The 24,080-nt window shown below is 38.7% G+C and overlaps 1 protein-coding gene across 3 annotated transcripts in view; it reads left to right on the top strand.

Annotated features, from left to right (window-relative positions):
* Positions 1 to 24,080, top strand: part of CACNA2D3 (calcium voltage-gated channel auxiliary subunit alpha2delta 3) — a 547,059-nt gene that overhangs the window by 469,484 nt on the left and 53,495 nt on the right. For all 3 annotated transcript variants that reach the window (XM_072420933.1, XM_072420932.1, XM_072420934.1), the window contains 3 exons: positions 9,866 to 9,927; positions 14,100 to 14,144; positions 22,874 to 22,936. In XM_072420933.1, coding sequence (XP_072277034.1) covers positions 9,866 to 9,927; positions 14,100 to 14,144; positions 22,874 to 22,936 — 170 coding nt within the window. The remainder of the gene's footprint in view (positions 1 to 9,865; positions 9,928 to 14,099; positions 14,145 to 22,873; positions 22,937 to 24,080) is intronic.

The following is a 24,080-nucleotide window of genomic DNA, read 5'->3' as shown; positions in this document are numbered from 1 at the left end:
ACATATAAGGTCACTTGCCAGCTTACTTCACACTCAAGATATGTGATGATCTGTCTCAGAGATACAACATAGCTAGCAATAAATGAAGATTGATGGGTTTAAGGACTTTCAATTAGTTTCTTCCATCTGAAACATAAATTGTGGGTAAATCTTACAATAGTTTTGGGATTAAGCACTTTTAATGGGTCTGTATTCTTTTGTAGGAGTGTTGAGACATCCAGATGAGACACATAGCGTGGTCTAGAAGGGCAACAATGTTGATGGCCTTATAAGGGGAAACCATTAAAATAATCACATCAAGAATCAAAAATGGTTAGTCATTATTATTCACAGATACGAAGATGGACAATTCAAACACAATACACCCTTAAATGTAGAGATTAAAGTTTACATAAAAGCCAAACTTTTCAATGCAGTGGACATGAGTTAAACCCTGTGTCCATTTTTTTTCTGTCTGTGACCCATTAGGTAGATCCAACCGTCTATACAGTGAGGGAAAGAAGTATTTGATCCTCTGCTAATTTTGTACGTTTGCCTTCTGACAAAGAAAAGACAAGTCTATAATAGTAATGGTAGGTTTATTGTAGCTGTGAGAGACAGAATAACAACAAAAGAACCCTCAAAAACCCAGTGCTCAAAAGTCAGTGCTTGATGTGCATTGTAACGAGTGAAATAAATATTTGATCCCATATCACCCAGCAAGATTTCAGGCTCCCTGGTGTCTTCCTCGTATGCAGGTAACAAACTGAGATTAGGAGCACCCTCTGTAAGGGAGTGCTCCTAATCCAAGCTTATTACAGTACCTGTATAAAAGACACCTGCCCACAGAAGCAATCAATCATATTCCAAACTAGCCACCATGGCCAAGACCCAAAGAGTTGTCCAAGGATGACAGGGACAAGATTGTAGACCTACACAAGGCTGGACTGGGCCACAAGACTATCGCTAACCAATTTGGTCAGAAGGTGACAACAGTTGGGGCGATAATTCGCAAATGTAAGAAGCACAAAAAAACGGCGGAGGCGGAGGAATGCTGCCTATGACACCAAGAACACCATCCCCACCATCAAACATGGAGGTCGACACATTATGCTTTGGGGGTGTTTTTTTGCTAAGGGGACAGGACACCTTTACCGCTTTGAAGGGATAATGGACGGAGCCATGTATCGTCAAATCTTGGGTGAGCACCGGACTGGTTGATACGGGATCAAATACTTATTTCACTCATTACAACGCACATCAAGCTCTGACTTTTGAGCACTGGCTTTTGAAGGTTCCGTTGTTGTTATTCTGTCTCTCATACCTACAATAAACTTACTATTACAATTATAGACTGGTCATTTCTTTGTCAAAGGGCAAATTTACAAAATCAGCAGGGGATAAAATATTTCTTTCCCTCACTTTAAGTTTTAGAGACTACCACATTTTAGAGTAGTCTCACCAGAACTGTCTGAAGTTTTAGAAACTCACCATATTTCCTGGACACAAGTAAAGGGAAATCTAAAAAAATAACCTACCAATAGTTATTTCAACCATTTCCTATGCTATTTAAAACTTTAGACTTTTAAAATTGGTTTGAGCACTGAGTAAATGATTTCCAAATGCCTTTCAAGCATCCATAGCACATTTGCAGTGCACTGCCATTGACTTGCGTTGAGGTAGTTGGTAAACTTGGCCACTTTCCAATGCCTACTAAGTGTTGAAAGCAAGATCAATATTAACATAACAACATTACAATTAAAACAAACTGTGAAGAAAAAAATGCACATGACTGGGTTAGAGGAGGTTGGAAGATGATGTTCTCACCTGATGGGTGGAGACTGGCTGGATTGGAAGGTCTTTTCAGGGCATGGACTACAGGTTAGAGCAAACATAGTTACATAGTAGGTTAGGTTGAAAAAAGACATATGTCCATCAAGTTCAACCACTAGGGAAATAAACATAGTTACATAAGACACTTGTGAGCTGATGAGCATTTAAAGAGCTATCCTGCCCACCCTCCCATACGGAGGGCAGGATGAAGGTTTCAGTGCGTTAAAAAATTGGGCAATGAAGCCATCTGATGTATGATATGCTTCTTAGTGGGAGTGTAGGTATGGTAATTCTGGAGTGGTGGTTTTGTATGCTAAGGTAGGTTTTTTTTCTACAATGATTTCCAAGCCCATCCGGTGCAGCTAGGGACCTTGTTACTGTGCAGATTGTCCACGTCAAATATATTGTTTGGTTGGATTTCCAAATTTGGTACCTTCAAAGACCTGTCACCCAAAATATTCCCCTATATTATCATTGATGTTAAAGTGCATTATTATTTAACTACTGTTTCACATATCATTATATATTGTTATTGCTGGGTGGTAATTTGTATTAAAAGGCCTACTATGATCATAAAAATCTATTGTTCCACCTGGGGTCCGATACCAGCTTGATATTTTTGCTCCCAGCCCTGCATCACTGCCTTGGGAACAAATACTACTTCTTGCACACCCTCTTGGCCACCACCTCTTATTCTTTACTAATTCCAGAGATCCAATCCCACAGAAGGGTCCCCCACACCATCACCAAATCACTGCTTTTGAGGACCCCAAACCAATAACATCCTTCACCATCATGCCCTCTGTCCTTCACGGAGGGCAGGCAGGAAACTTTTACACTGCCCTATACTAGAATGATTCCTTCTTCCTCTAGAACATTCCCAAACTTTTCCTTGTCCACCCCTTTCTATTCCCCCATGCACACAATGCACCCGTGTCATGTAGGCCCTTCTGCCTATGCCCTGTTTCCTTGTCTCAGCACCAGGTCTTAGTTTCCAGAGCTTTAAAAACACATTTAGGCCTGTTTTTGTGAATCAGGCCTAAAACAGCTTTGCATATATATTCAGCTACCTATATCTCTGAAATGCTAATCATTTCTGCATGCACAAATTAAATTTTACTTTTTTCTGAGCATGTTTAAGCATTTTTCTGGAGAGGGTTTGTAAAATGCAACATACTTGAATATTGAATCTCTCAACAGCTCACCACTACAATTTCTCTGTTATTACAAATTCTTGGCTTCCCCGTGCAAGTAACTGGTAAACTCACAATTAAATTAAAGCTCTGTCCAAATAGATCAGATGGAGGCAGAGACCAGCCACTAGTTCAGATTGTTTTGTAGCCTCCTGCCTGCAAATATTGCATGTGCCACCTTATCAGCTCAAACACTGTACATAAGTGGATCATACACGCTGGTACATAGGTGGATTGAGAACACAATATGATCTGATTTACTAAACCTCTCCAAGACTGGAGAAGATAAACTACCAAGGGAGAACCGGATTGATCCAGCAAACCTGAAATGGATCTGGTCCAGGGTTGGAAACATTTTGCAACTAATAGTAAATGTTTTTTAAGAAATCCATTCCAGTCTTTCTGGATCATCCAGGTTCTTTCATGATAGTCTTGGAGTACTTTATTAAATCAATGTTTCTCACTTGCTTGTATGGCATTTAGGGGATTTATAAAGCTGTGGTTGTTGCGCAAATTGGGCAAAACTGAATGTTCCTATGGTATTTTTCCTCTGCATCACAATTCTTGGTTTATTACACCAGTGTTCAGGAAGATTTGATAGTAAATGCATTAGGGATTGTTAGCACTGCAGGTCGTGCCGGCGCCGCTGCTCCTAATCGCAGGCATGGACGCCGGGTCCTATCTTTCAGGTAACCCCACTACCTGTGTTCCATGCCTGTGTTTCCTTCATGCTGAGACTTGCTCTGGTGTTTGAGCTGGCGTGGGTGTGTCTCTCCTAATCTATGAGGTAACACATACACACACACGCCCTCTGGTTTCTACAGCCTATGGTGGGTTTCCTGCAGGTACTTAAAGGCACCTCCTACTACAGGAAATTGCCTGAGCAATCTCTGGTTTACCCTGTGTAACTCTGCTAAGGTGTTTTCTCTGTTTTGCTTTGCTGTGTACTGGACTTTGCTTACGTTTTTTGGACTTTGCCTGTTTGCTGCCTGACCCTGACCTCGGATTACGTTTTTGGACTTTGCCTGATTGCCGCCTGACCTGATCTTGGATTCTGGTTTCTGGACATCTTGGCACGCAAGCCCCTCTGTGCTTGCACCGGGTTTTCTGACTCCTGTGGTCAGCTGCCACTGGCCTGGGGATTGCTCTGGAGTGGCACCTGGCAGCTACCCCGCAGCCTAGCCTATCCTCACCATCAGAGGCTCTAGCGAAGACTTAGTAGCGGCTTAGTCACGCCCCTCTGGAGTATACCCAGTCAGTGGCACAGCGGGTCCACACCCGCTTGCATAACAGGGATGAGCAAAAATGCCTCTGGCATTCTCGAAAAAATTTCCTCAAACTTCCGATGGATGTTTGCCGAAATTACGCTGACCCATCAAAAATTCCAGGAAAAGTCATTCAGCCCTGGTAATCCTCCTGTGTGAGATCCCCGGCACTAGAGGTTAATTAACCTCTAGTGCCCGGGGATCGCACACAGGATTAGAGGGTAAATGAGGATGCGTCATCAGGATTTTCCTTTCCTCGGCCAATCAGAGAGCACCAGAGATTTTGAATGGGGAGACTTGTCCCCTATTAACCTCTTGTGCCGGGGATTGCACACTGAGCTGATCAATGAATGCAGCCGTGGCCACATTCATTAACCAGCATAACCAGCAATTTTTTTTGTTTGTTTTAAATTTGAGCTCGATCGGCAAATTTTTCACCGGCCATTCTCACTTACAATTTCTGTAAGGCAGAAAGGTTGAATTCGCAGCAAAATCGAGTTTTAAAAACTCACTCGCTCATCCTTAAATTGCATTTCAAATAATATGTGGGTTCTGGGGACTTGTACAGAGGCACCTGGCAGTACCTGCAATTTTAAGTAAATGCCACTATAGAAATGCCACTTTTATGTCATGAAACCTATTTTGTGTTAGAAAGATGAAACATATACATATCTGCTGCAGTAATAGATTTTTAGGAGATTCTACAGATGGCAAGTAGTGTTAAACTGAGAGGGCTCAAGCCATGCTGTACCGGAGAACAAGAACCAGTGCCAGATTGCTGTAGATTGGCTTTCAATTTCAGGTTTTCTGTGAGGAAACGTCAGCATTTTCTGATTCATGTTTCCTCTCAGTGATGAAAGGACAGGATGCACATCTTCAAATGATTTAAATGCTGGTGTCCTACTTCAAGAAGCAATTGTTATTTGGCTATTTTTTCAAGTTGGCTTTTATTATGGAACAAGGAATTTTCTTTCCTTTTTTAGAATAGAAAAAAATCAGCTTTTTCTTGAGAATGTATTATTTCTTGTTTCATTATTTCTTTTTATTATTTCAGAATGTGAACTACATGTGGTTTGTTGTGTGCATTGTGTCTTTGTTGTGATGTTTTTATTATATAAATATAGCCAGTAGAAGTTTCAAATAGTGAGAGGGGACAACCAACTCTTAACATCAGTAATGAAAGGGCTACAACTTGGCAGGCATTTTGCTGATCTGTTAGGCAAAAGTAGGACTTGTTTCCAATGTTTATGATAGGAAAGTGATTATTAGTATTTTTTTCTCATAAAAGGTCGCAGCCATAGGGTTTCACATACTGGAGTGCCCAAAAGGGTTCATAAGGTGCTTGAGAAGGTTTAAAAATATACATGCTAGAAATGTAATTATGCTGAAGGTCTTTGACTTTTTGACAATTGATGTTGGTCACTTGAGTTTATTCCTAAACACTACACTAACATTAGCCCACTTGGAAGCTATGGATAATATAAAGAACACTCAATGCTAACAAACCACAGTAATAAGCGGCAGCTTTGAGTTCAGGCCATGGGTTAGATAGACATGTTTGTAGATGTTCCTCTTCACCTGTATATTATAAACTATGCACTCCACCTCTCTAAACACTCAGCCACATAACATCTGTATCCTGCCCCCCTAATATGTCCCACCAGCTTGGCAGATGCAAGCACTTAGCAAACATTACATCTAACGGGCTTCTCTGTTAGATTCCAGCTTGATATCTGCATCAAACAATACTTGGTTCCATATTCTACAAAGACAAGTCACGTTATTACACCAAGTAAAAGAGGTGAAGAAAGACGCAGATTTGCAAAGGAATCCAGTAAAATATTTTCATAACTGGGGCAATAACACACACAATGCCCCATATGTTTGACATAAAGGGTAAAATGACAGTTTACATTTTACCTTTGATCTGTTGAACAAATTTGAAATGCTGTTGACCTCTGTGATCGGGTTAAAGTTACTTTGAAGATGAGGAAGCAGCTTAAGAAAACCATGTTCAGCTGACAGTTTTCTTTAGAGTAAATGAGCTGATTGTTCAGCCTGTAAAAGGCAAATACACAGTGTTATTCATAATTAGAGCAACCTTTTACTCAGGTGGTGTCCATTTATGTGTTAAATGATTGATATTCATGTGTCTGCATTTAGCAATGACATTTAAAGATAATGTCAAGGAAGCTTTACATTCGTGTAGATTTGTTAGCTAGACAGGCTTCTACATTGTACATAAATTTGTCACACCTGCATTATGGGACGCTCTGAAAATGCTGAAACTCCCTTTACAGCTGCCTGTGCATGCACAGATTTGAATATTTTATACTCTGAAGTGGGAAGCATGCTAAATACTCATTGATAAGACAGTGGCCAATGGCCAACCATAGGAACCCCAAGACCAAAACTTTAACTACGACTCTTAACTTTTACACAGAACCTTTCTTCTCCAGAACACCAAAACCTCTTCTAAAAAAGAAAATAAATTCAACAATAGTTAAGAGACGTTTTGTAGTGAAATGGGAACATTCCAGAACAAGGAAAGCGACATCTCAAGCTCCGGAGTCTGGGCTATGTGTATTTTAATAATACTACAAATACTAAAGCACAATGGAACAATATTTTTTATATTTCATATATGATTATTGAATTGGAAATAAATTTTGCAGCTTCTATTTGAACAGAATAGGTCTGTAGATAAACTGATAGACTGAGTAGGCAGTCCAATGGCCAAATAAAGAATGGTACATGGCAGGCTGACAATGTTGCTGCTTTTTGCCTGGAACTGGCCAGATCTCTAGGTAAGAAGATTTGCGTAAAATAATTTACTGAAGAAAAGATTTAGGATTTTTATGTGCAATAGAAAGTGTAACATTTCCCAATCCAAAATTATATTTCCGTGTAACGTCTCTCTATCTCATTGCGTGAAATTTTGTGTTTTGCCTTTACAACACTCTTGTTGTGAAAAGTCTGGTTCATGAACTTTATGAAGCCCCAGCAGATAATCAACACAGACTGAAGATGTAATTTCAGCAATTACAACAACTCTATGGTGATCACTGATAAAACAGAATGTCCAAAATAAGTACATTTTATTTGTATTTAGAAAGAGTAATAACAACCTCATAAAATTCTTCTCTCTCTTTTGTTGTTGTGCTTTGTTCTTTAAATGCATTGAGGTTATCTAGACATTTCTGCTTCTATCCTCTTGTTTAAATATAAAAGAAAAATTAGAAAGCACAAGCATTGTCTAGGCTATGTCAAATCCTGTAACCTCTGTTGCTGAAAACAGTTCTTAGAACATGATTTGTTTTTCTTTTGGAGTCGTTTTACTCTTATCTTTGGCGCCGATGCATTCGTACGAATGTAAGCATTCAATTTTCTTTCTGGAGGCTTGAATTGCCGCCATCTTTTTCCACTAAATTGGAAAGAGACAAATAATTTAGGCATTTCCTTTTCTCCCCCCCCCTTTTGTTAAAGAGAATGTATATTGTTTATGTGCTTGCTTCTTAAAGGGGCAGATTTATAAATAGACATTTACAAAACATTTACTGCGAGTTAATCAATCCCTGTAATTTTAAATAAATTCACTTGAAAGAACACATTTACTGGTGAATGTCATTTGCTTTATAAATATGCCTCAACATTTGGTATAGTATTTTTTTTCTCAGGTAAATAGTAAATGTTGTCTATGAATATATCAGGTTTGCATTTCTAGCCATCCGGTGGAGGTATAACGTGTCATGTGTTCCTGTCTTCCTAGATGCATTGCTAAACAAAGTCTGTTTTCAGATTTTATTAGCCTAAGCTCAAGTTTACACGCACAGCTGAAGCAAAGAAAGATGTGTGTTGGCTCTCTCAGAACCTGACAGAAGGAGCAGTAAACAGTGCCTTGAAAAACTTAGACTTCATTTGGCTTTATTAAAACAGGTTTTATTGTTTTGTTCCTCCTGTGAGTGCCCATATACACTCACCAACCACTTTATTAGGTAAACCTTGCTTTTACTGGATTGGACCCCCTTTTGCTCTTGGAATTGCCAATATTCTTTTTATTCTATGTTCAACAAGCCCATACTGACATGATTTTGGTTCATATTGACATGATAGCATCCTGTAGTTGTGGTAGATTTGTTGGCTCAGCATGCATAACGCCCGTTCCACCACATCCCAATAATTTCCCCTTCCATTACATCCCAAAAGTGCTCTATTGGATTATGATCTGGTGACTGTTGGGGGAAGTTGATTACAGAAAACTCATTGCCATGTTCAAGAAACCAGTTTGAGATGATCTGAGCTCTGTAACATGGTACATTATCCTGCTGTTAGTTGCCTTCAAGGAATAGGTATATTGCAATCCATGTTCATCATTGACATGATCTAAAACAGGGGTCCCCAACCCGCGATCTGTGGCCCACTAGGCTCTGGCCAGTGCACCCCCCAACGGGGTCAGGAGAAGGGCCCCGCTTGTGGGGGGTGCACCGGCCAGAGCCACGGACCATGTCTCCCTGATACATCACAGGCTGAGGGGGATGGGTTGTCTGCGCACAGCCGGCCCACTCTATACCTGCGATGGGAGAGCGAGTGGGTTCTGGCATCATGACATCATTCTGGGGGAAGTTTCTTCCCCTTTGAGTGACACACGGCTCCCCCGCGCATGCGCGGTCCAAAGCCGGGTAATTTAGTGGTCCTAGAAAAGGTTGGGGACCACTAATCTAAACAATACTAGAGAACTGCAACTTACAGAGCGTTCCCCAGACTATTCTCTCTTTAAACGTTAAAGATGGTTGTGTATGAAAATCCCAACAGATCAGCAGCTTCTGAAATGCTCAAACCAGCCGCCTGGCACCAGAAACCATGGGACATTCAAAATTACTTAAATCAACATTCTTCCACATTCTAATGTTAAGTTTGAACTTCTGCAGGGCTTCATGGCAATTTGTGCATGCCTAAATGCATTGAGTTGCTGCCATGTGATAGGCTGATTGGACCTATATACCAATATATATATATTAGCAATATTCACCAGCATTATTGACAGTGTTTTAGTGTGCACCACAATGGTATATTGGGTTCAGTCTAAACCCCTTTAGTAAGTCAGCATCAATGGCCCTGAAGGATAGGACATATATATTGGGAGATTTTTCACTGATTAAGTGCACATGGACCTCTGAACAACACCATCAATTATTCTAGTTCACCAAAAGTATTGTTTAAAATGAACACGCAGGACCACTCAGAGGAAAAATCCTTTTGCACACATAGAACTAAGTGTAACAGTACATGCATACAGTATGTCTACCCGAAACTTAAACCTAAAGAGTTTAACAAATGGTTAAAAAAAATTCCATCCCTTAAAATACCTCAGTTCACCTAAAGTTACACATTTTGTTTTGTACTTGAATGTCCTGTTTTTGGAAGATGACTATAAATATGCTTATCGATACCACAGAGGAAAAATACTCGTAATAATGTTATGTACATAACTATCTCTAATTACTTGGCAGCATCTATAGGGTTGAGAACGATTTCTTCTTTCATTTTATGTGTCTCTCCTAATCCTTCTAAAGTGAATCTTTAAATTTATTCCAGCTGTCGGAATCCAAATGAAGCTTGAATTTTTCCAAAGAAAATTTTCAATTGCCAGCAGACAGGTAAGTTACAATCAGATGTTGATTTTACATTATTGTTGCATATTTATGTTTTTTTTTCAACTTTCCTCACTGTTATTGTAATATTTGGGCGATAAACAAATGATTCATTATGTCGTCAATTTCTCATTCCATTTCTGTATATCAAAGTCTGGCCAAAATAAATGGGGTGGGGGTTTTTGTCTCTAAGTCAAGTTTAAACAAGGGGCAAGAACACAGCTGAAGAAATTAAAATACTGAATCAATCAAAATATAATTTACCGGTTTGCCTTGGTATTAGGCAAGCAATTGAGTGCACCAATAAAATGTATAAAGACCTAAGGGATTTATAGTCAGAATTTTTTTTGGAGAGTATATGTCTATTTTTATCTAACAAGAATTGACAGGTAATCTCTAAATCTCTCCTTAAACAGCTGTCTTTTCTTCCTGAGAATAATGGTCACCAAGACAAATAGAGAGGTTGGGTCTACCCAGTGGAGACGTCATTAAAATTTGACATGACAGGGTTTCTGTGTTAATATATATAGATATATCATGCCTGGCTAAAACAAAAGTCACAACCTGGATTTAACTAAGCAAATAGGCTGGGACCGCTTCAGTTCTTATGATCTAGGTCGGCTGACTATCTGAATATACTAAATGACCAGGTCTTTCCATTATTTTTTTTTAATTCCTTGATGACATGGGTGTATTTCTGGATGAAAATGCCAGGATTCAGACTCAGATCATTAAAAAATAGTTCAGGGAGCATGAGACATCATTTTCACACATGGATGAACCATTGAGAATTTTTAGGATGTGCTGAAGAAGCCTTTATGGCAGTGGTCTGACTCTTTCACCATCAATACAAGATCTTGGCAAAAAAGTTGACATTACAAAAGATTACTGAAATGATGCCAGTGAATGCTGTAATCAAAGCTATGGGTGGTCCAATGAAATAATCTAACATATTTATTAGGGTATTCAATTATACATAAAGGAAAATCTGTAAACCATGTAATTTTTCCAATAGAAACCCTAGAACTAACAAGACAAGACACTGCAAGGTGTCAGTCTGGGGCAATCATTTTAGGATCTGTTGCTGGAGGTTGTCTTCACAACCACTGAAACCTAGTGCATCTATAGTTTGTAAACTTTTGGAACACCTCCAGGGGATACTGCAATGCAATTGGTCTTTCAAATTATTGCTGAATTTCCTGATTCTGCTTTGGTAGTTTCACTAAGGTAGTGGCTCCTTGTCACGCTAGGGGAGGCAGGGTCACTCGGGGGCACTACAGCTTGCACAGGAGTAGTGTGAGCCATAAGAAGGGCCAAGGCGCAATGTCTAAGCAGCAATCAGATCTTCTCCAGAGCCTTTAGTGGTGAGGATGTTGCGCTGCTGGTTACTGCCAGGTTGTGGTCCGTGGGTCACGGAAGATACACAGTACCAAATCACAAGGCAGATAAATCGTCAAGGAAGGCTGGAGTCAGGGCAGGTAGCAAGCAAGATAGGTCAGGTCACAAGCCAGGGGTCAAATACCAGGGATCCAGGAAATAGACACCAGTGACACAGGGGCCACTGTAGACACAGGGAACACAGGAGACACAAGTGACACAGGGATATCCACAGACAGAGAGGAACACTGGAACAGTACAAGGGATAAGGTTGGAAACTAGCTTAGGAAGCTAGGGGCTCAGCACTAGTGGAGACACATTGAACGAGCGTTGAGTGCGGTGTCTGAGCTAGCTAAATAGCCAGGGATGATTAAGAGGCTATTTCCTGATTGGCCAGCTGATTGGGCGAAACTGATAAAGCTTGGGAACAGAGGCACGCCCAAAGTCAGAACTGCCCACATGCGCAGTAGAGAAACACCTGCGCTTTAGTGGGGAAGAGGTAAGTGTGACACTCCTTGATGTTTTGTTTATGTCTTGTTGGCATCTTGGGAGCATTCAGTAGACACAAAAACTTGCAATACCTAGAGAACAGGTTCCATCATTTGAAACAATATATATATAATAAAAGTATTCTAAATTATGTTTAACGTCTTCCTTATATCTAATCTCTAACCTACCTACCTAAGTTCACTGACCTATCATCTAAGCCATTAAAAAAAATTCTGATATTGGTTACCATATGCTCCATGTTCTCTCTGGCTGTCTATTAATGTACAGAGCTGCAATCAGGGTAACATGAGTACATTTAATGGGCATGCAAAGCTGAGCCATTGTCTGGTTGGTTGGTTGGTTGGTTAGGTAAGGCTAGTCAGTAGCTTTCATTGAACTCATGGCAGAAACCACTGACTTCGATTCTGAGAATGACATCTGGTACAAGAACAAATATTACAAAGCTTTCATCAACAGGTTAAATGGTAGAACTGTGAAGAAGAGATGTGTGAGAGCGAGTAGATATAGAAGAGAGTTTTTGACTGCTTTAAATAGTTGAATCTCCAATTTTTGTTTAATGGTGACCTTTCTTCTTGGCCTTTATATTAAAGGAAAATATAACTGTCTGAATAACCTATCTCATAGGAAAACCTCATACACATATACTTAGGTGTTTCTGTGAATAAAATACTTTCAGTTATGAGCTGGAAGGAAGAATTAATTGTCTGTAGAATAAAAAATCTCCAGATGTGAATATTTTTTTAAACTATATTTGATGGTATCAAACTTTCTCCAACAGATGGAGATTACATCTGCACTCTAATCTTCTTACTGATTCATTGTCTCATAAGTAAAGAGCGTCCACAATGATTATTTGTGAAATGGAGCCATATTTTGTCTGCTAATGAAGTGGTTTCTTTAATGTTTTCATTCTTGGCACTGCATTATGTTGGCACTCATTTTGGGAATGTACAATCCGATTTATTTCCACCTTACAATAGTTATGACTAATGCCCTACTCAGCAGTAGCCACAACAGCTAGACAGAAACAGGTGCAGGTATAATGGACATATTGTATTGGCCATTTGGCCTTGGACCATCTTGGTATCCTCCAAAATATTGACTTTAGGTCTTAAGCTGTCCTAATATCATAAAGCCATATCCAAGTTGTCCCATCATAAAACAATGGAGCCGAGCACTGGAACGTGTACTTGTCAGCCACTGTTACCCCCTCTACATCCTACCAGCTGATGTATTTACTTCCATTGCTTGGGAGTGGCTCGGGGTGAGGCACTGATTGGTTGCCTCTTCCTCAAAAAGTTCATCAGCACTTTTCAGACTTGTGGAATAGAGAAAAAAAGTGGATCAAGATGGATCAATTGACCCACACCTGCTGATAGGTAATTATTTTAGCAGCAGTTTGACTAAAGATCTTCTGTAGGAAAAACTTCTGTGCCTGTGAATTTCAGAATTTTGTTAAGAGTATGATAAGCTCAAGATGTATGTAGTTGAGAGTCCAGTTTAATTTTTATTTATCATATGAGTAAAAAGAACATCCAACACATTTTAAGAGCCTCACTGATTCTCCTTCATAAGGGCTTGGTCAGGTAGGAGCCATCAGATAGCCAACAGGGAATTGCATGCTAGAACATTTACTGCCAGATACTCAGATATGATCTATGAACTGAGTATCTGGCAATAAATGTTCTAGCATGCTATAAAGGCCTTTTCTCATGGCTAGTCTAGCACCCTTGTAGGGACTATTCCTGCACTTTTTCATTCTACCAAAGGTATGACTGGTAAATTAGTGAAATTAGTAAAATTCTTATCCTAGGCTCCACCAACAAACTTTTTTTCTGCTTAATATAAAAAAAACTGGATCAGGTATTTGTGATTTTTTTTTAAAGTAAAGGGATTTCATCTTAGTCCTTAATTTACTGCTTGCTCGAAAAGTAGATGAAGATCAAATAGTAAAGGTACCTAAATTCTACTTTTAGTAATACTTAGTCACTGGCATGGAACAAAACCACAGCCAGTAGAGTCAAGAATCCTGAAACCTATATTTGGGTCAGTGACCCATTGAATTGTTTAGAAAGATAAAAATAGGAGTTTTAGTTAGGAGAAGTTCAGGAAGGAATATAAAACCTTTTTAAAGATAGAAATATATTGGCTGGCATATTCCATCTATAAAAGCAACATCCTAAATTTGTGTATCTTGCGAATAATCACATCTTTGGGTTTTGTCATATAATGTCCCTAATGTCTAAGTGCATTGAAATGTTGTACTTACTGTCTTCCTCTTCCTATTACAGTGTGCATCACTAGATGGCAAATGTTCCAGAACCTGTGATGATGACGTAAGTACATTTTCAATGTTAAGCATGTGTTTCTATATTTATATACTTTATGTACAAAATAAAACATTGGGAATAATAGCAGACTAGACTAGCAGCATGAAAGATGTCACTTAACAGTCTGGTGGCTGGTCTTATTATTATTAACAGTATTTATATAGTGCCATCATATTACGCAGCGCTGTACAAAGTCCATAGTCATGACGCTAACTGTCCCTCAAAGGGGCTCACAATCTAATATCTTAGAAGGTAGTTTCAATTCTGTATGAATCTCATTAAAGCTCTATGTCTAAAACAAAGCATTTATAACTTCAACAGCTCTGATAAAGACAAGGGAGGTTTAGGTTCTCCACTACCATGGATTCACAAGCTGGGGACTTATGGCCAGAAGACTGACAGGTCCTCTGACAAAAGAAACAAATAAATGCAGAACATTGCCTTTGCCATAGTCAACTAAGGTATAACAGTCAATACCTTGACGTACTGGGTAACACAGCACCCTTTCTGTAAAAGAGCGGCTTCCTCCTTTTAAAGATAGGTGGCTAGGGTGTTGTAGCAGTTTGGAAGTTTTAATGTTTACTATGGTTGCTCAGCACTGTTACCTGTGCAGCACTAAGGTCCCAGATTCAAACCTTGGCCAGGGCACAATCTGCATGGAGTTGGTTTTCTCCCTCTGTGGGTTTCCTCCAGATACTCTGGTTTCCTGCCACATCCTAAAAACATGCAGTTAGGTTAATTGGTTTACCAGTTTTGCACATTACATTAGATTATGAATCCCTTCGGGGGGCATTTAGTGACAAGACTTTGAACTTGTGCTGTATATTATGTTTGTTCCATATAAATACAGAATAATAGTTATTATTCTGTGCAGGGATGGGTACTGTGGACTTGATGTAAGAAATCTCTCCAGGACTATCATGGAAGAACTTGGGTGATCCACCTGGAATGGATTTCTTTTTCATTTCAAATAGGAATAATTTACAAATGTTTTAAATCTTGGTCCAGATTCATTCCAGTTTTGCTTGATCATCCTGGTTTTCCCATGCTAATTTGTCTTTTACGATTTTGGAGAGCTTTAGTGAAAGTATGTGGGTGTGTATATCTTGTTTAGTAGCTTCACAAGTCGCCAGAACAACCAGATCCTTATGTCAGATATGGCTAAATTGACTATTGATACACCTATCTAATCAGCCTAAAGTTATATAGATCATCTGTTCTAAGTAGGACGTCTTCATGTGTGTGTACAGCTTTATCTGTCTCATAGACATCCTGTGACTACTCGGTGCCATTGAGTACCATTGGCCCAGGCATACATGTGCATTGTGATTTGTGAGGCTCTGAAATGGTTGCACAACTCCTGATACATAGGCCCCAAGGAGCTTAAAGAATGCAGCAAGTGGAGCATCTGTCCCTAATTATTTCATTCAGAATTACAGAGAAAATACTTGACTGCTAGTAAAATAACCCCAGCGCACAACTACTTCATTCCTTTGATGTCATCTAATGAGCAGATTGGAAAGATTGTTTTCAATTTGGACACGTTAATGCTTTTAAGTTTGCTCCTTCATTATCTTAAGACCGTATTTTATTTAAAGAATTATCTGAAGACCATATTTTATTTGGAGGTGCACTCCCATTCCTGAAATGCTTTAAAGGGAATGCATAGTGTGTTAGGTCACATTTTCTTTATTATTGCCAGGACTTGTTTTTCTTTTTTTACTTGGGTTAATATGAAATGTTGAATGTTACCATGTTTGTATTTATTGTATCTCTTAAGCCGCATACACACGTGCAATTATAGTCGTTGGAAAGGACCTTTCACGATCCTTTTTAATGACTAAGGACTGCACGATGCATCAGCGAGCGCAGTACATACAACACTATTCTGCTCTATGGAGAGGGGAGAATGACGGAGCGGCACCCCGCTGCATGCTCACCCCCTTTCCTTGCATTAGGATCGTTCGTCGTCCATCGTCCATCGATCCACCACAACGGTCATTCGGACGATGGGCATGCCAGATTCTCATCCGATATGGGCCCTGAGCCGATTATCGGGCGAGAACCATTGGATGTGTGTACGAAACTTTAGGTAGTTTCCTTCTCCTTTTCACATTTTTTTCTTTAAGCCAGTTAAAGAAAAGCTTGTAGCTCACAGACCTCAATAACTCAAATTGACAGTTGTACACAGCAGTCGGTCGTGATTAACAGCTCAATCCAAAGTTTCAATGAGACAAAGCAGACCTCAAGACTGGTTTGCAGTTACCTAGTACTTCTGGATATGGGTGACCCACTCTGGTCACCCTATGGGTCACTATGGATCACCCACTGGACACTCCTCCCCCCCACGGCCAGCAATTTAGCACATGGGTAACCTATGGCCAGACCCAATCACTGTATCAAGGGTGGGAGGAACACAATTTCTCCTATATAAGTTTCTACTCTCATAAAGCTAAATCTCACATTAGAATTTGGGGATGCGCATTGGGATTGCAGTAATGGTAAAAAACACTGCAGTGTAGAATGAATGCTACAAGTACAGACACGGGAACAGTGTTCAGGATTCCAGTACAATGCTGCAATTACAGATATGCCTTACCTATTTCAAAGACTTCATTCCAAGATTGACAAGAACATTTTTCTAAACAGTGAAATATTAGTAGTTGCTTATACAGCCAACGTTTGAGTATAGTCCTAGTGAATGTGTGCAGAAAGGTCATTTCATGAGACTAATATAATGTATGTGATATTACAGGTGTGTACTATATGTCCTCTGTTCTGTTATCAGGCTTGTCCTAACACAAATATCCTATTACATAGCAGATCCGTCCCCTCTAATGGTATTTTCTGTCTTTTGCTTGTCATCTAGTTTTGATTAGGACAAATCATATGTAATTATATCCTTTACTTTAATCCCTATTTGTCAGCATTAATCTGATAATAATGCAACATTTACTGATCATGATTCAGATTTGGTGGCACAGAGTAGGTTGATTTTTATCTGATATCGATTTTATTTTTCCAGGTGGTGTATAGCACAAAGCAAAGTACTATGAGGCATTCTGGCCTGAATGTCTTTAAAATATTTTGCTGGTTATTAACAAACTAAGGTTTTGTTAAAGAAGACAGGCAGTTTGGTGGCTCAGTGGTTAGCACTCTGGCCTTTGCAGCACCGGGACCCAGGTTTGAATTCCAGCCAGGACACTATCTGCATGGAGTTTGCAGGTTCTCCCCGTGTTTGTGTGGGTTTCCTCCGGGTACTCCAGTTTCTTCCCACATTCCAAAAACATGCAGTTATGTTATTTGGCTTCTCCCAAAAAGTTGACCTTAGGTTGTGTTAAAGACATATGGCTATGGTAGTGACATGACTGTGGACTTGTACAGTGCTGCGTAATATGTTGGTGCTATATAAATACTGTGCAATGAAAATAATGAAGGAAGACCTGCCATTGCTGCACATACAGTAACTGTGCAGGTGTTGTATATAATTAAACATGGCTTACGCCTAAAGTGTGTCTCTAGGCTGATATAAAAGCATGGTTTAAGAATGGTCCAATGCATGGCTAATGACACCAGTCAGAGCCACCATCAAGGGAAGCACAAAAGGTACTGAGCTGAGCTAGGACCTTGTTGGAATGGAGACAAGTGAGGATTCAACTCACAGTAGAAGCATTTAAAAAATAAAAAGGTAATGCTGTCAACTGAAAAAGGAGTGGACTCTTCTAGGTGTGGCCATGTGCTCATTGACAAGTAAATCAGCATTGGCAATTCCTATAGCAACACCCCCTTTGGCATTATTTAAAAGGAGCAAACAGGCACAGCTTACATCAGTGGCCACACTAATTCAAAGTTAGGAGCAGTGCAGCAGTGTTGCCACCCGTGTATAGAATTTGTATTAGATGTCACTAGCTCAGCAAATATTTGTGCAGAGGAGGGTTGAGGGGCAGCATGCATTTGTGTTATTGAGAGGTCATTGATAAGTGGCAGTAAGCTTTTATTCAGCTGTTTATTTTGTCCCTGAAATAAAATTGGATGTTACAATACAGAACACTTTTTTTACATTTTCTTATTGTTCAAAAAGCATTAAAAAATAAAACCATACCTAAAAAAAAGTTATCCTAAGTGATTTAATTAATTGATTAATGAGCAAAATTTGGCAGCACAAACAGGTTAAAATGTAGCAGAATGTAATCCTTTATTTGCAGCTTGTCTACCAGGGGCTGGCCTCTAGCTAATCATTTGTCTTTAATTGCACAGACACCCAGCTCTCAAGTCACATAAGAGGCAATGGAAAGTGCTGCTGGGCTCACCTACATTTGCAGACTTTATAGAGCTACCTGAAGCCAACAGCCAAAGCATTGAATTCAGTATCCAATTAAATACACAGTTTGAAAGACTTTAAGAGGCCTAAGGGACTCTTTCCTTTCATAAACCTCTGCCACCCCTCTCATTCAGCAAGCAAATTAAAAATATTACAAGTTCCCCCTGCAACTGCACAATGTTTTCATTAATACACCATCAGAGCCCTTCCAGGCAGCTGAAGGCGGTGGGGGAACTGCAAGTTCAGTGCAGGCTTTCAAAAGTTTAGTAAGATTTGACGACCTCTCCAGAATTTACAATAAGCTTTCGCTTCCAGCTTGACTTCCGCCTAAGTTTGAGGCATTGCCGGGAAGTTTAAAATTATAAAACTTTAATAGAGAGGAACAGTGCTCAAGGGAATACTTTTTGGAATTTTTTTGAGATCAGTGATGTTTTGTTATGGAACATCAGCCATATTTTTTTGCCTATGTTCCTTTAGTTAGAGCCAATGTCACTTTTTATCAAAGTACCAAACAATATTTGGGACAGAAGGTGAGGGAAGATTCTGTTATATTCTGTTATAATAACAGAAATAGCTGAGATATATTCTCATCATGAGGCACATTTCCATTTGACACCTATTACAATGAAAGCTGAAATGTGGGTCTCCCCCTGTTTTTTAGCTTTGACTATTTTAGTACAGAAAAGTAAGTGGACTAGTTACTGTAAATGTGTAATTTCATGTTATTTCAGCGTCAAAAGATTTAAAAGTGGAACTAAACCCACCCCTACTCAATCTATTGCCAGCACCGACTTCCTAAGCTGGTCTTTTTTCGGGATTCGGTTCGGGACTTTTTGCCATTCTGATTGGCTGGGCCAGAATGACGTTACTCCTGCACATGTGCACAGGAGTTCATTCTTTCCTGACACCCAGGGATACTGGCATTGTATATGTGCAGCTCAATGCAAATTCAACAAAAGTTTGCAAACAGACGAGTAAGTTTGTTTTATTGTAGAAGAGACATAGCCTGTCCTTTCTGTAATAAAGCTGCCTGCTCACATTTTGTTTGCTTTAAATGATTGTCTATGGTGATGCAAAATCTGCTTGAAGCAAGTCAAATGCAACTGTCATTGAAGCCTGAATAATCTTAGAAGAGTCCTAACCTGGTGTCAAACTAATGCCATTGGAAGAAGTCCAAAAATGCATTGGTATAGGTAATAGTACTTACGAGTCCCACCACCTGTGACTCCAATATTCAGTTGTTTGCAGCTTTTTACAAGTCAAAGAATTTTCTAAATTCATCACTGTGAGCTAAATGCCTGCATCCCCTTCTGAACGGTCAACCACCAGCCTACATCACTATTGTGTTACTGCAGTACTGTATTATTGTAAATAATAAATAGGATTTATATAGCAACTAGTCTCCCCCTTAAGTGATTATTGGAACACAAGATTTATATAGCGCCAACATATTACACAAGCTATACATTAAATAGGAGTTACAAAGGACAGACAGATACAGACAGTGACACAGAAAGAGGAGCGGACCCTGGCCCATAGAGCTTACAATCTAGGAAGTAGTGATGCAGTAGCCATCGTCCACAGCATGCAGCATCAGGCGAATTGTAAAAATTGTTTGGTTGGTGTCAATCTCTGAAAGCAAAGTTCAGAGTCAATAGCAGCAGGACTAATAAATATTATTCCTTTTGCTACAAACTGCCTTTGTTCTCACTTTTATCTATAGAGACAATCACTATAAACTGAGATTTAACTGCTGTTACCAACTCTTCTTTAAAAGGTCAAATCTTGTTCAGATCTGCCCCAGCAAGATGTCTTCTGAATAAAAACTACACATCATAATTACAGTACATATAATACAGTTTTTTTCTAATAAGTTTGAATAGAAAATAATTGTGTTGCTGTTATTTTGAGCATTGTGTGTCAAATACCAAAAAAATAAAGATTGGTATCATTTACAAAAACTGAATTTTCAGAAATGGTCCCATCCTATAATTATACGTTATCTCTTATTTCTGCACTAAGTGCTCAGTCATAAATATCTTAATACAATTACACCCGGCAGACAGGAAATGCTTTCAGCCTCTCGTCTCCCAGCAGCCAAATTGAAAACATTCTGCATAACCTATGGAAAACCATTATATATGTGATTAAAGCGAAGTAGACGTTTCCTAGAAGCCTTTGCTGAATCAGGCCGCTGCCTGCAAGTTTTACTAAGCAAAAGACTCCATTAGAGTGAATTTTTTTTTTATTTCAAAGGACAATTTAGCATATCATTGTGTCCTTTGGTTATGAGCAGAAAAAAATTTTAACTCATAGGAAATTCACACTAAAAGGATTAAATTTCCAACACTGTCCTACCGGTATCAAAAACTGGATCCCTGTGCTTGCTAATTGCATGACAAGTTCACTTTAAAAAGGAGTGATCTAAGTTCTCCACAATTTCCAAAATATTGTACATATAAATAAAGAGTTCACTGCTTGGCAAACATTTATTATATTGCATTAGATGCCCACATGCCACATCCCAAATATATACCAAATTGACATGTGCAGAGAAACGGGACTTTACCGGCATATAAAAAACTCTTAAAACATTTTCTTGGTACATCATATTAAAAAGTAAAGTAGTAGACATTGATTTTTGCATTGCCCCAGAATGGGAACCACTGTGTCCCTATGAAGAAGTGGATGTATGTCTGTATATTATAATATAGGGACACCGTGGTTCCCATTCTGGGGCACTGCAAAAATCAATGTCTCCTACTTTACTTTTTAATATGATGTACCAATAAAATATTTTAGGTGTTTGATATATGGTGTTAAAATCCAGTTTCTCTGCACATAGCAATTTACTTTCTGAATTATTCTGTAAGATTCTGTTTTATTTAAAGATTTGTCACATTAAAGTCCCGGGATACACTGCATCAGTAACTGTGTGCACATCTATTCACTATGCTAGAAAAACCTCGGGGAAGGGTGGTCACATGGTTTACAGGCCCCGGAGGAAAACTGGAAAACTATTATATAGCTTAGAAAAATAGGTACAGACTCCTAGCTAAAAATGAATTATGGGGTAAAAAGGGACACGTGAAAAACACCTGCCAGACATGCATGAAACCCAGTGGATTTTAAATGCATTTGTCATGGAAAATATACTCGAAGGTAGAGTTGGACTTTATTTAGCCACTGTCTTTGATGACTTATTGTAACAAAATAGATTTACCAGACCAGGAACTAATTATTTTCCTTTTCATGTGTATGTACAGTATATTGTGTGTATATATATATATATATATATATATATATTTTTTTTTTTTTTTTTTTTTTTATATATATATGTGTGTGTGTAACATTTACATACCCTACATTACCACTCTCTAAACTGGTAATGTTGGGTCTGATCTTCCTCTTTGGGCCTGATTTATCAAAGCTCTCCAAGGCTGGAGAGGATACACTTTCATCAGTGAGGCAGAGCGATCCAGCAACCCTGGAATGAATCTGATCCATCAAGGATTGAAAACATTTACTAGAAAATAGCAAATGACTTTGAAGAAACCTATTCCAGGTTTGCTGGATCACCCAGCTTCACTGAAGAAAGTGTATCCTCCCCAGCCTTGGAGAGCCTTAATAAATCAGGCCCTTTGTGTCACTATTTATTTAGCCAATTTCGTTATTTTATACACTTATAGATCTTTACAAATGTGACCAATATATCGCTAATACATATAGTGCCTCATCCCTCTGTATTAGATGCATTGCCTTATGCCTCTGTATGTAGTGCCTCATAACAATGTGCTACATATATTATTTCATATCACTTTATTGCATATATTAACATAATAAAAATGGAGAAACAAGGTAAAGCAAACTTGAGATGTTACACATAATGAGCAGTTAGATCTCTTAATAAATTTTCACAGAAAGTAAATGATAATACTTGATTGGCAACAATAACTCCAACTTCAGTCTCATTATAATTTTCTTCAGTTTATATGAATAGGCCTAATTGTCAATTTCTTTTGGGAATAACATGTATCTCCAATTTTGTTATTTTGGCATTATTATTATTTTTCCATCATATTGGATCCCCCTCCAGGTGGTGCTGTATGCCAGGTGAAGGGTTTCATGTTAGTTTTGGCAATGGCAGTATATATATATATATATATATATATATATATATATATATATATTGGATTAGTATTCATTAAAAGCAATAAAAACTATGTTACACGTTTATATTGGAACAAATGTGCAAGGCACAAAGTGCACTTACCTATTGTAAGCCATCAATACCAGTATATGGGGGGGTGGTATGGTTGTTATTGGTAATTCATTTTTTGCTTAGCACATTGCTGGAATAAATGTAATTATTAATAAATCAGGAAACTAATACTACTTCAATTATTTCACATAGGAATTGAACTGTTATCTCATCGACAATAATGGCTTCATCTTGGTCTCTGAAGATTATAAACAGGTAAGAATTTTTTTTATTAGAATGTTTTTCAAATCCTGTTTAAAGTGAAATGTTACTCACTTTTTCATGTGGATTTGCAACCAGAAGATTACTGTGGGGAAGCAAGAGATACTTACTTTTATACAGAACTACATAAAAAAAGTTTTAGGTACTACGGCGAAAGGTTAAAACTCCCCTGTCCCTGTTGTTCATGTTTTTTTGCTTGTACACTTGTCCCAGAGATTCAAAAGGAAGTGAGAAGAAATGTCTCCAACCAATATCCCCTGCGTTCTGTTCCACTGGTTACTCTTACATTTTAGATCCAAACTTTTAAGATTTTTTAAGATTAATAGTGTAAGTGAATTCCCCCCATAATCCTTGTTTTTTTTAGTTACATTAAACCACATCATATGCCTAAACTACGTTCCAGCAACTTGACTGGTGGCCTCAATGGCCATATGCAAGAACAGATTCACTGACAATGTATACAAACTGTTGGTGACCTCCAACTCTGTTGGGCATTAGGGGCTGTTCATTCCACAATGTAAATTTTTGCCAATAAAATGATATGGTACATTAACTTTCCATGTCTATCAAGGTTCATTCAATAAGACGCTACCAAAAAGCAAACCTGATGCTAGGTACAGAATTCCATAGCAGCCATTGGTGACCATAGTAATGTCAACCTGAAAATGGTTGATGGTAATTAATCATGACAATCCTTTACACAGATGTATTTTCCTTTAGACCGAAGTTGGCATTCTAATTCTTGACTTACCACTGTAAATCTGTAGGCCAACAATTGAGATGTTTTATGAATGAATAAAGAGAGCCGAGACCAGAGGAATGTCAGCTTCTACAGGCCAAGGGGCAATTACCATTGACCTGCAACCTGTAACAGAATATTGCTTTATGTTAAACTGCACTTAATGTGTTAAACTAAAAACAGTATGTAAACTAAGCAAAGCACTTTATGACAACAATTTGTCTTTTTAGGCCCCCAGGCATGATGTCCCATTCAGTGAGAATGTAAATTAATGTTGCAGCAGAGAACAAGGAAACCACACGTGTGCATTCCTAAACTTCTAACTCTGCTGTCAAACTGACAAACTACTTATAGAGTGAAAGTTATTCTGACATATATTGTTGCTGCTATACTTGTTCT

This window comes from Pyxicephalus adspersus, chromosome 8 (genome assembly GCF_032062135.1).
Source record: "Pyxicephalus adspersus chromosome 8, UCB_Pads_2.0, whole genome shotgun sequence".
Lineage (NCBI taxonomy): Eukaryota > Metazoa > Chordata > Amphibia > Anura > Pyxicephalidae > Pyxicephalus > Pyxicephalus adspersus.
Note: the sequence above shows the minus strand (reverse complement) of the source record. Positions and strands in the feature narration are given on the sequence as shown.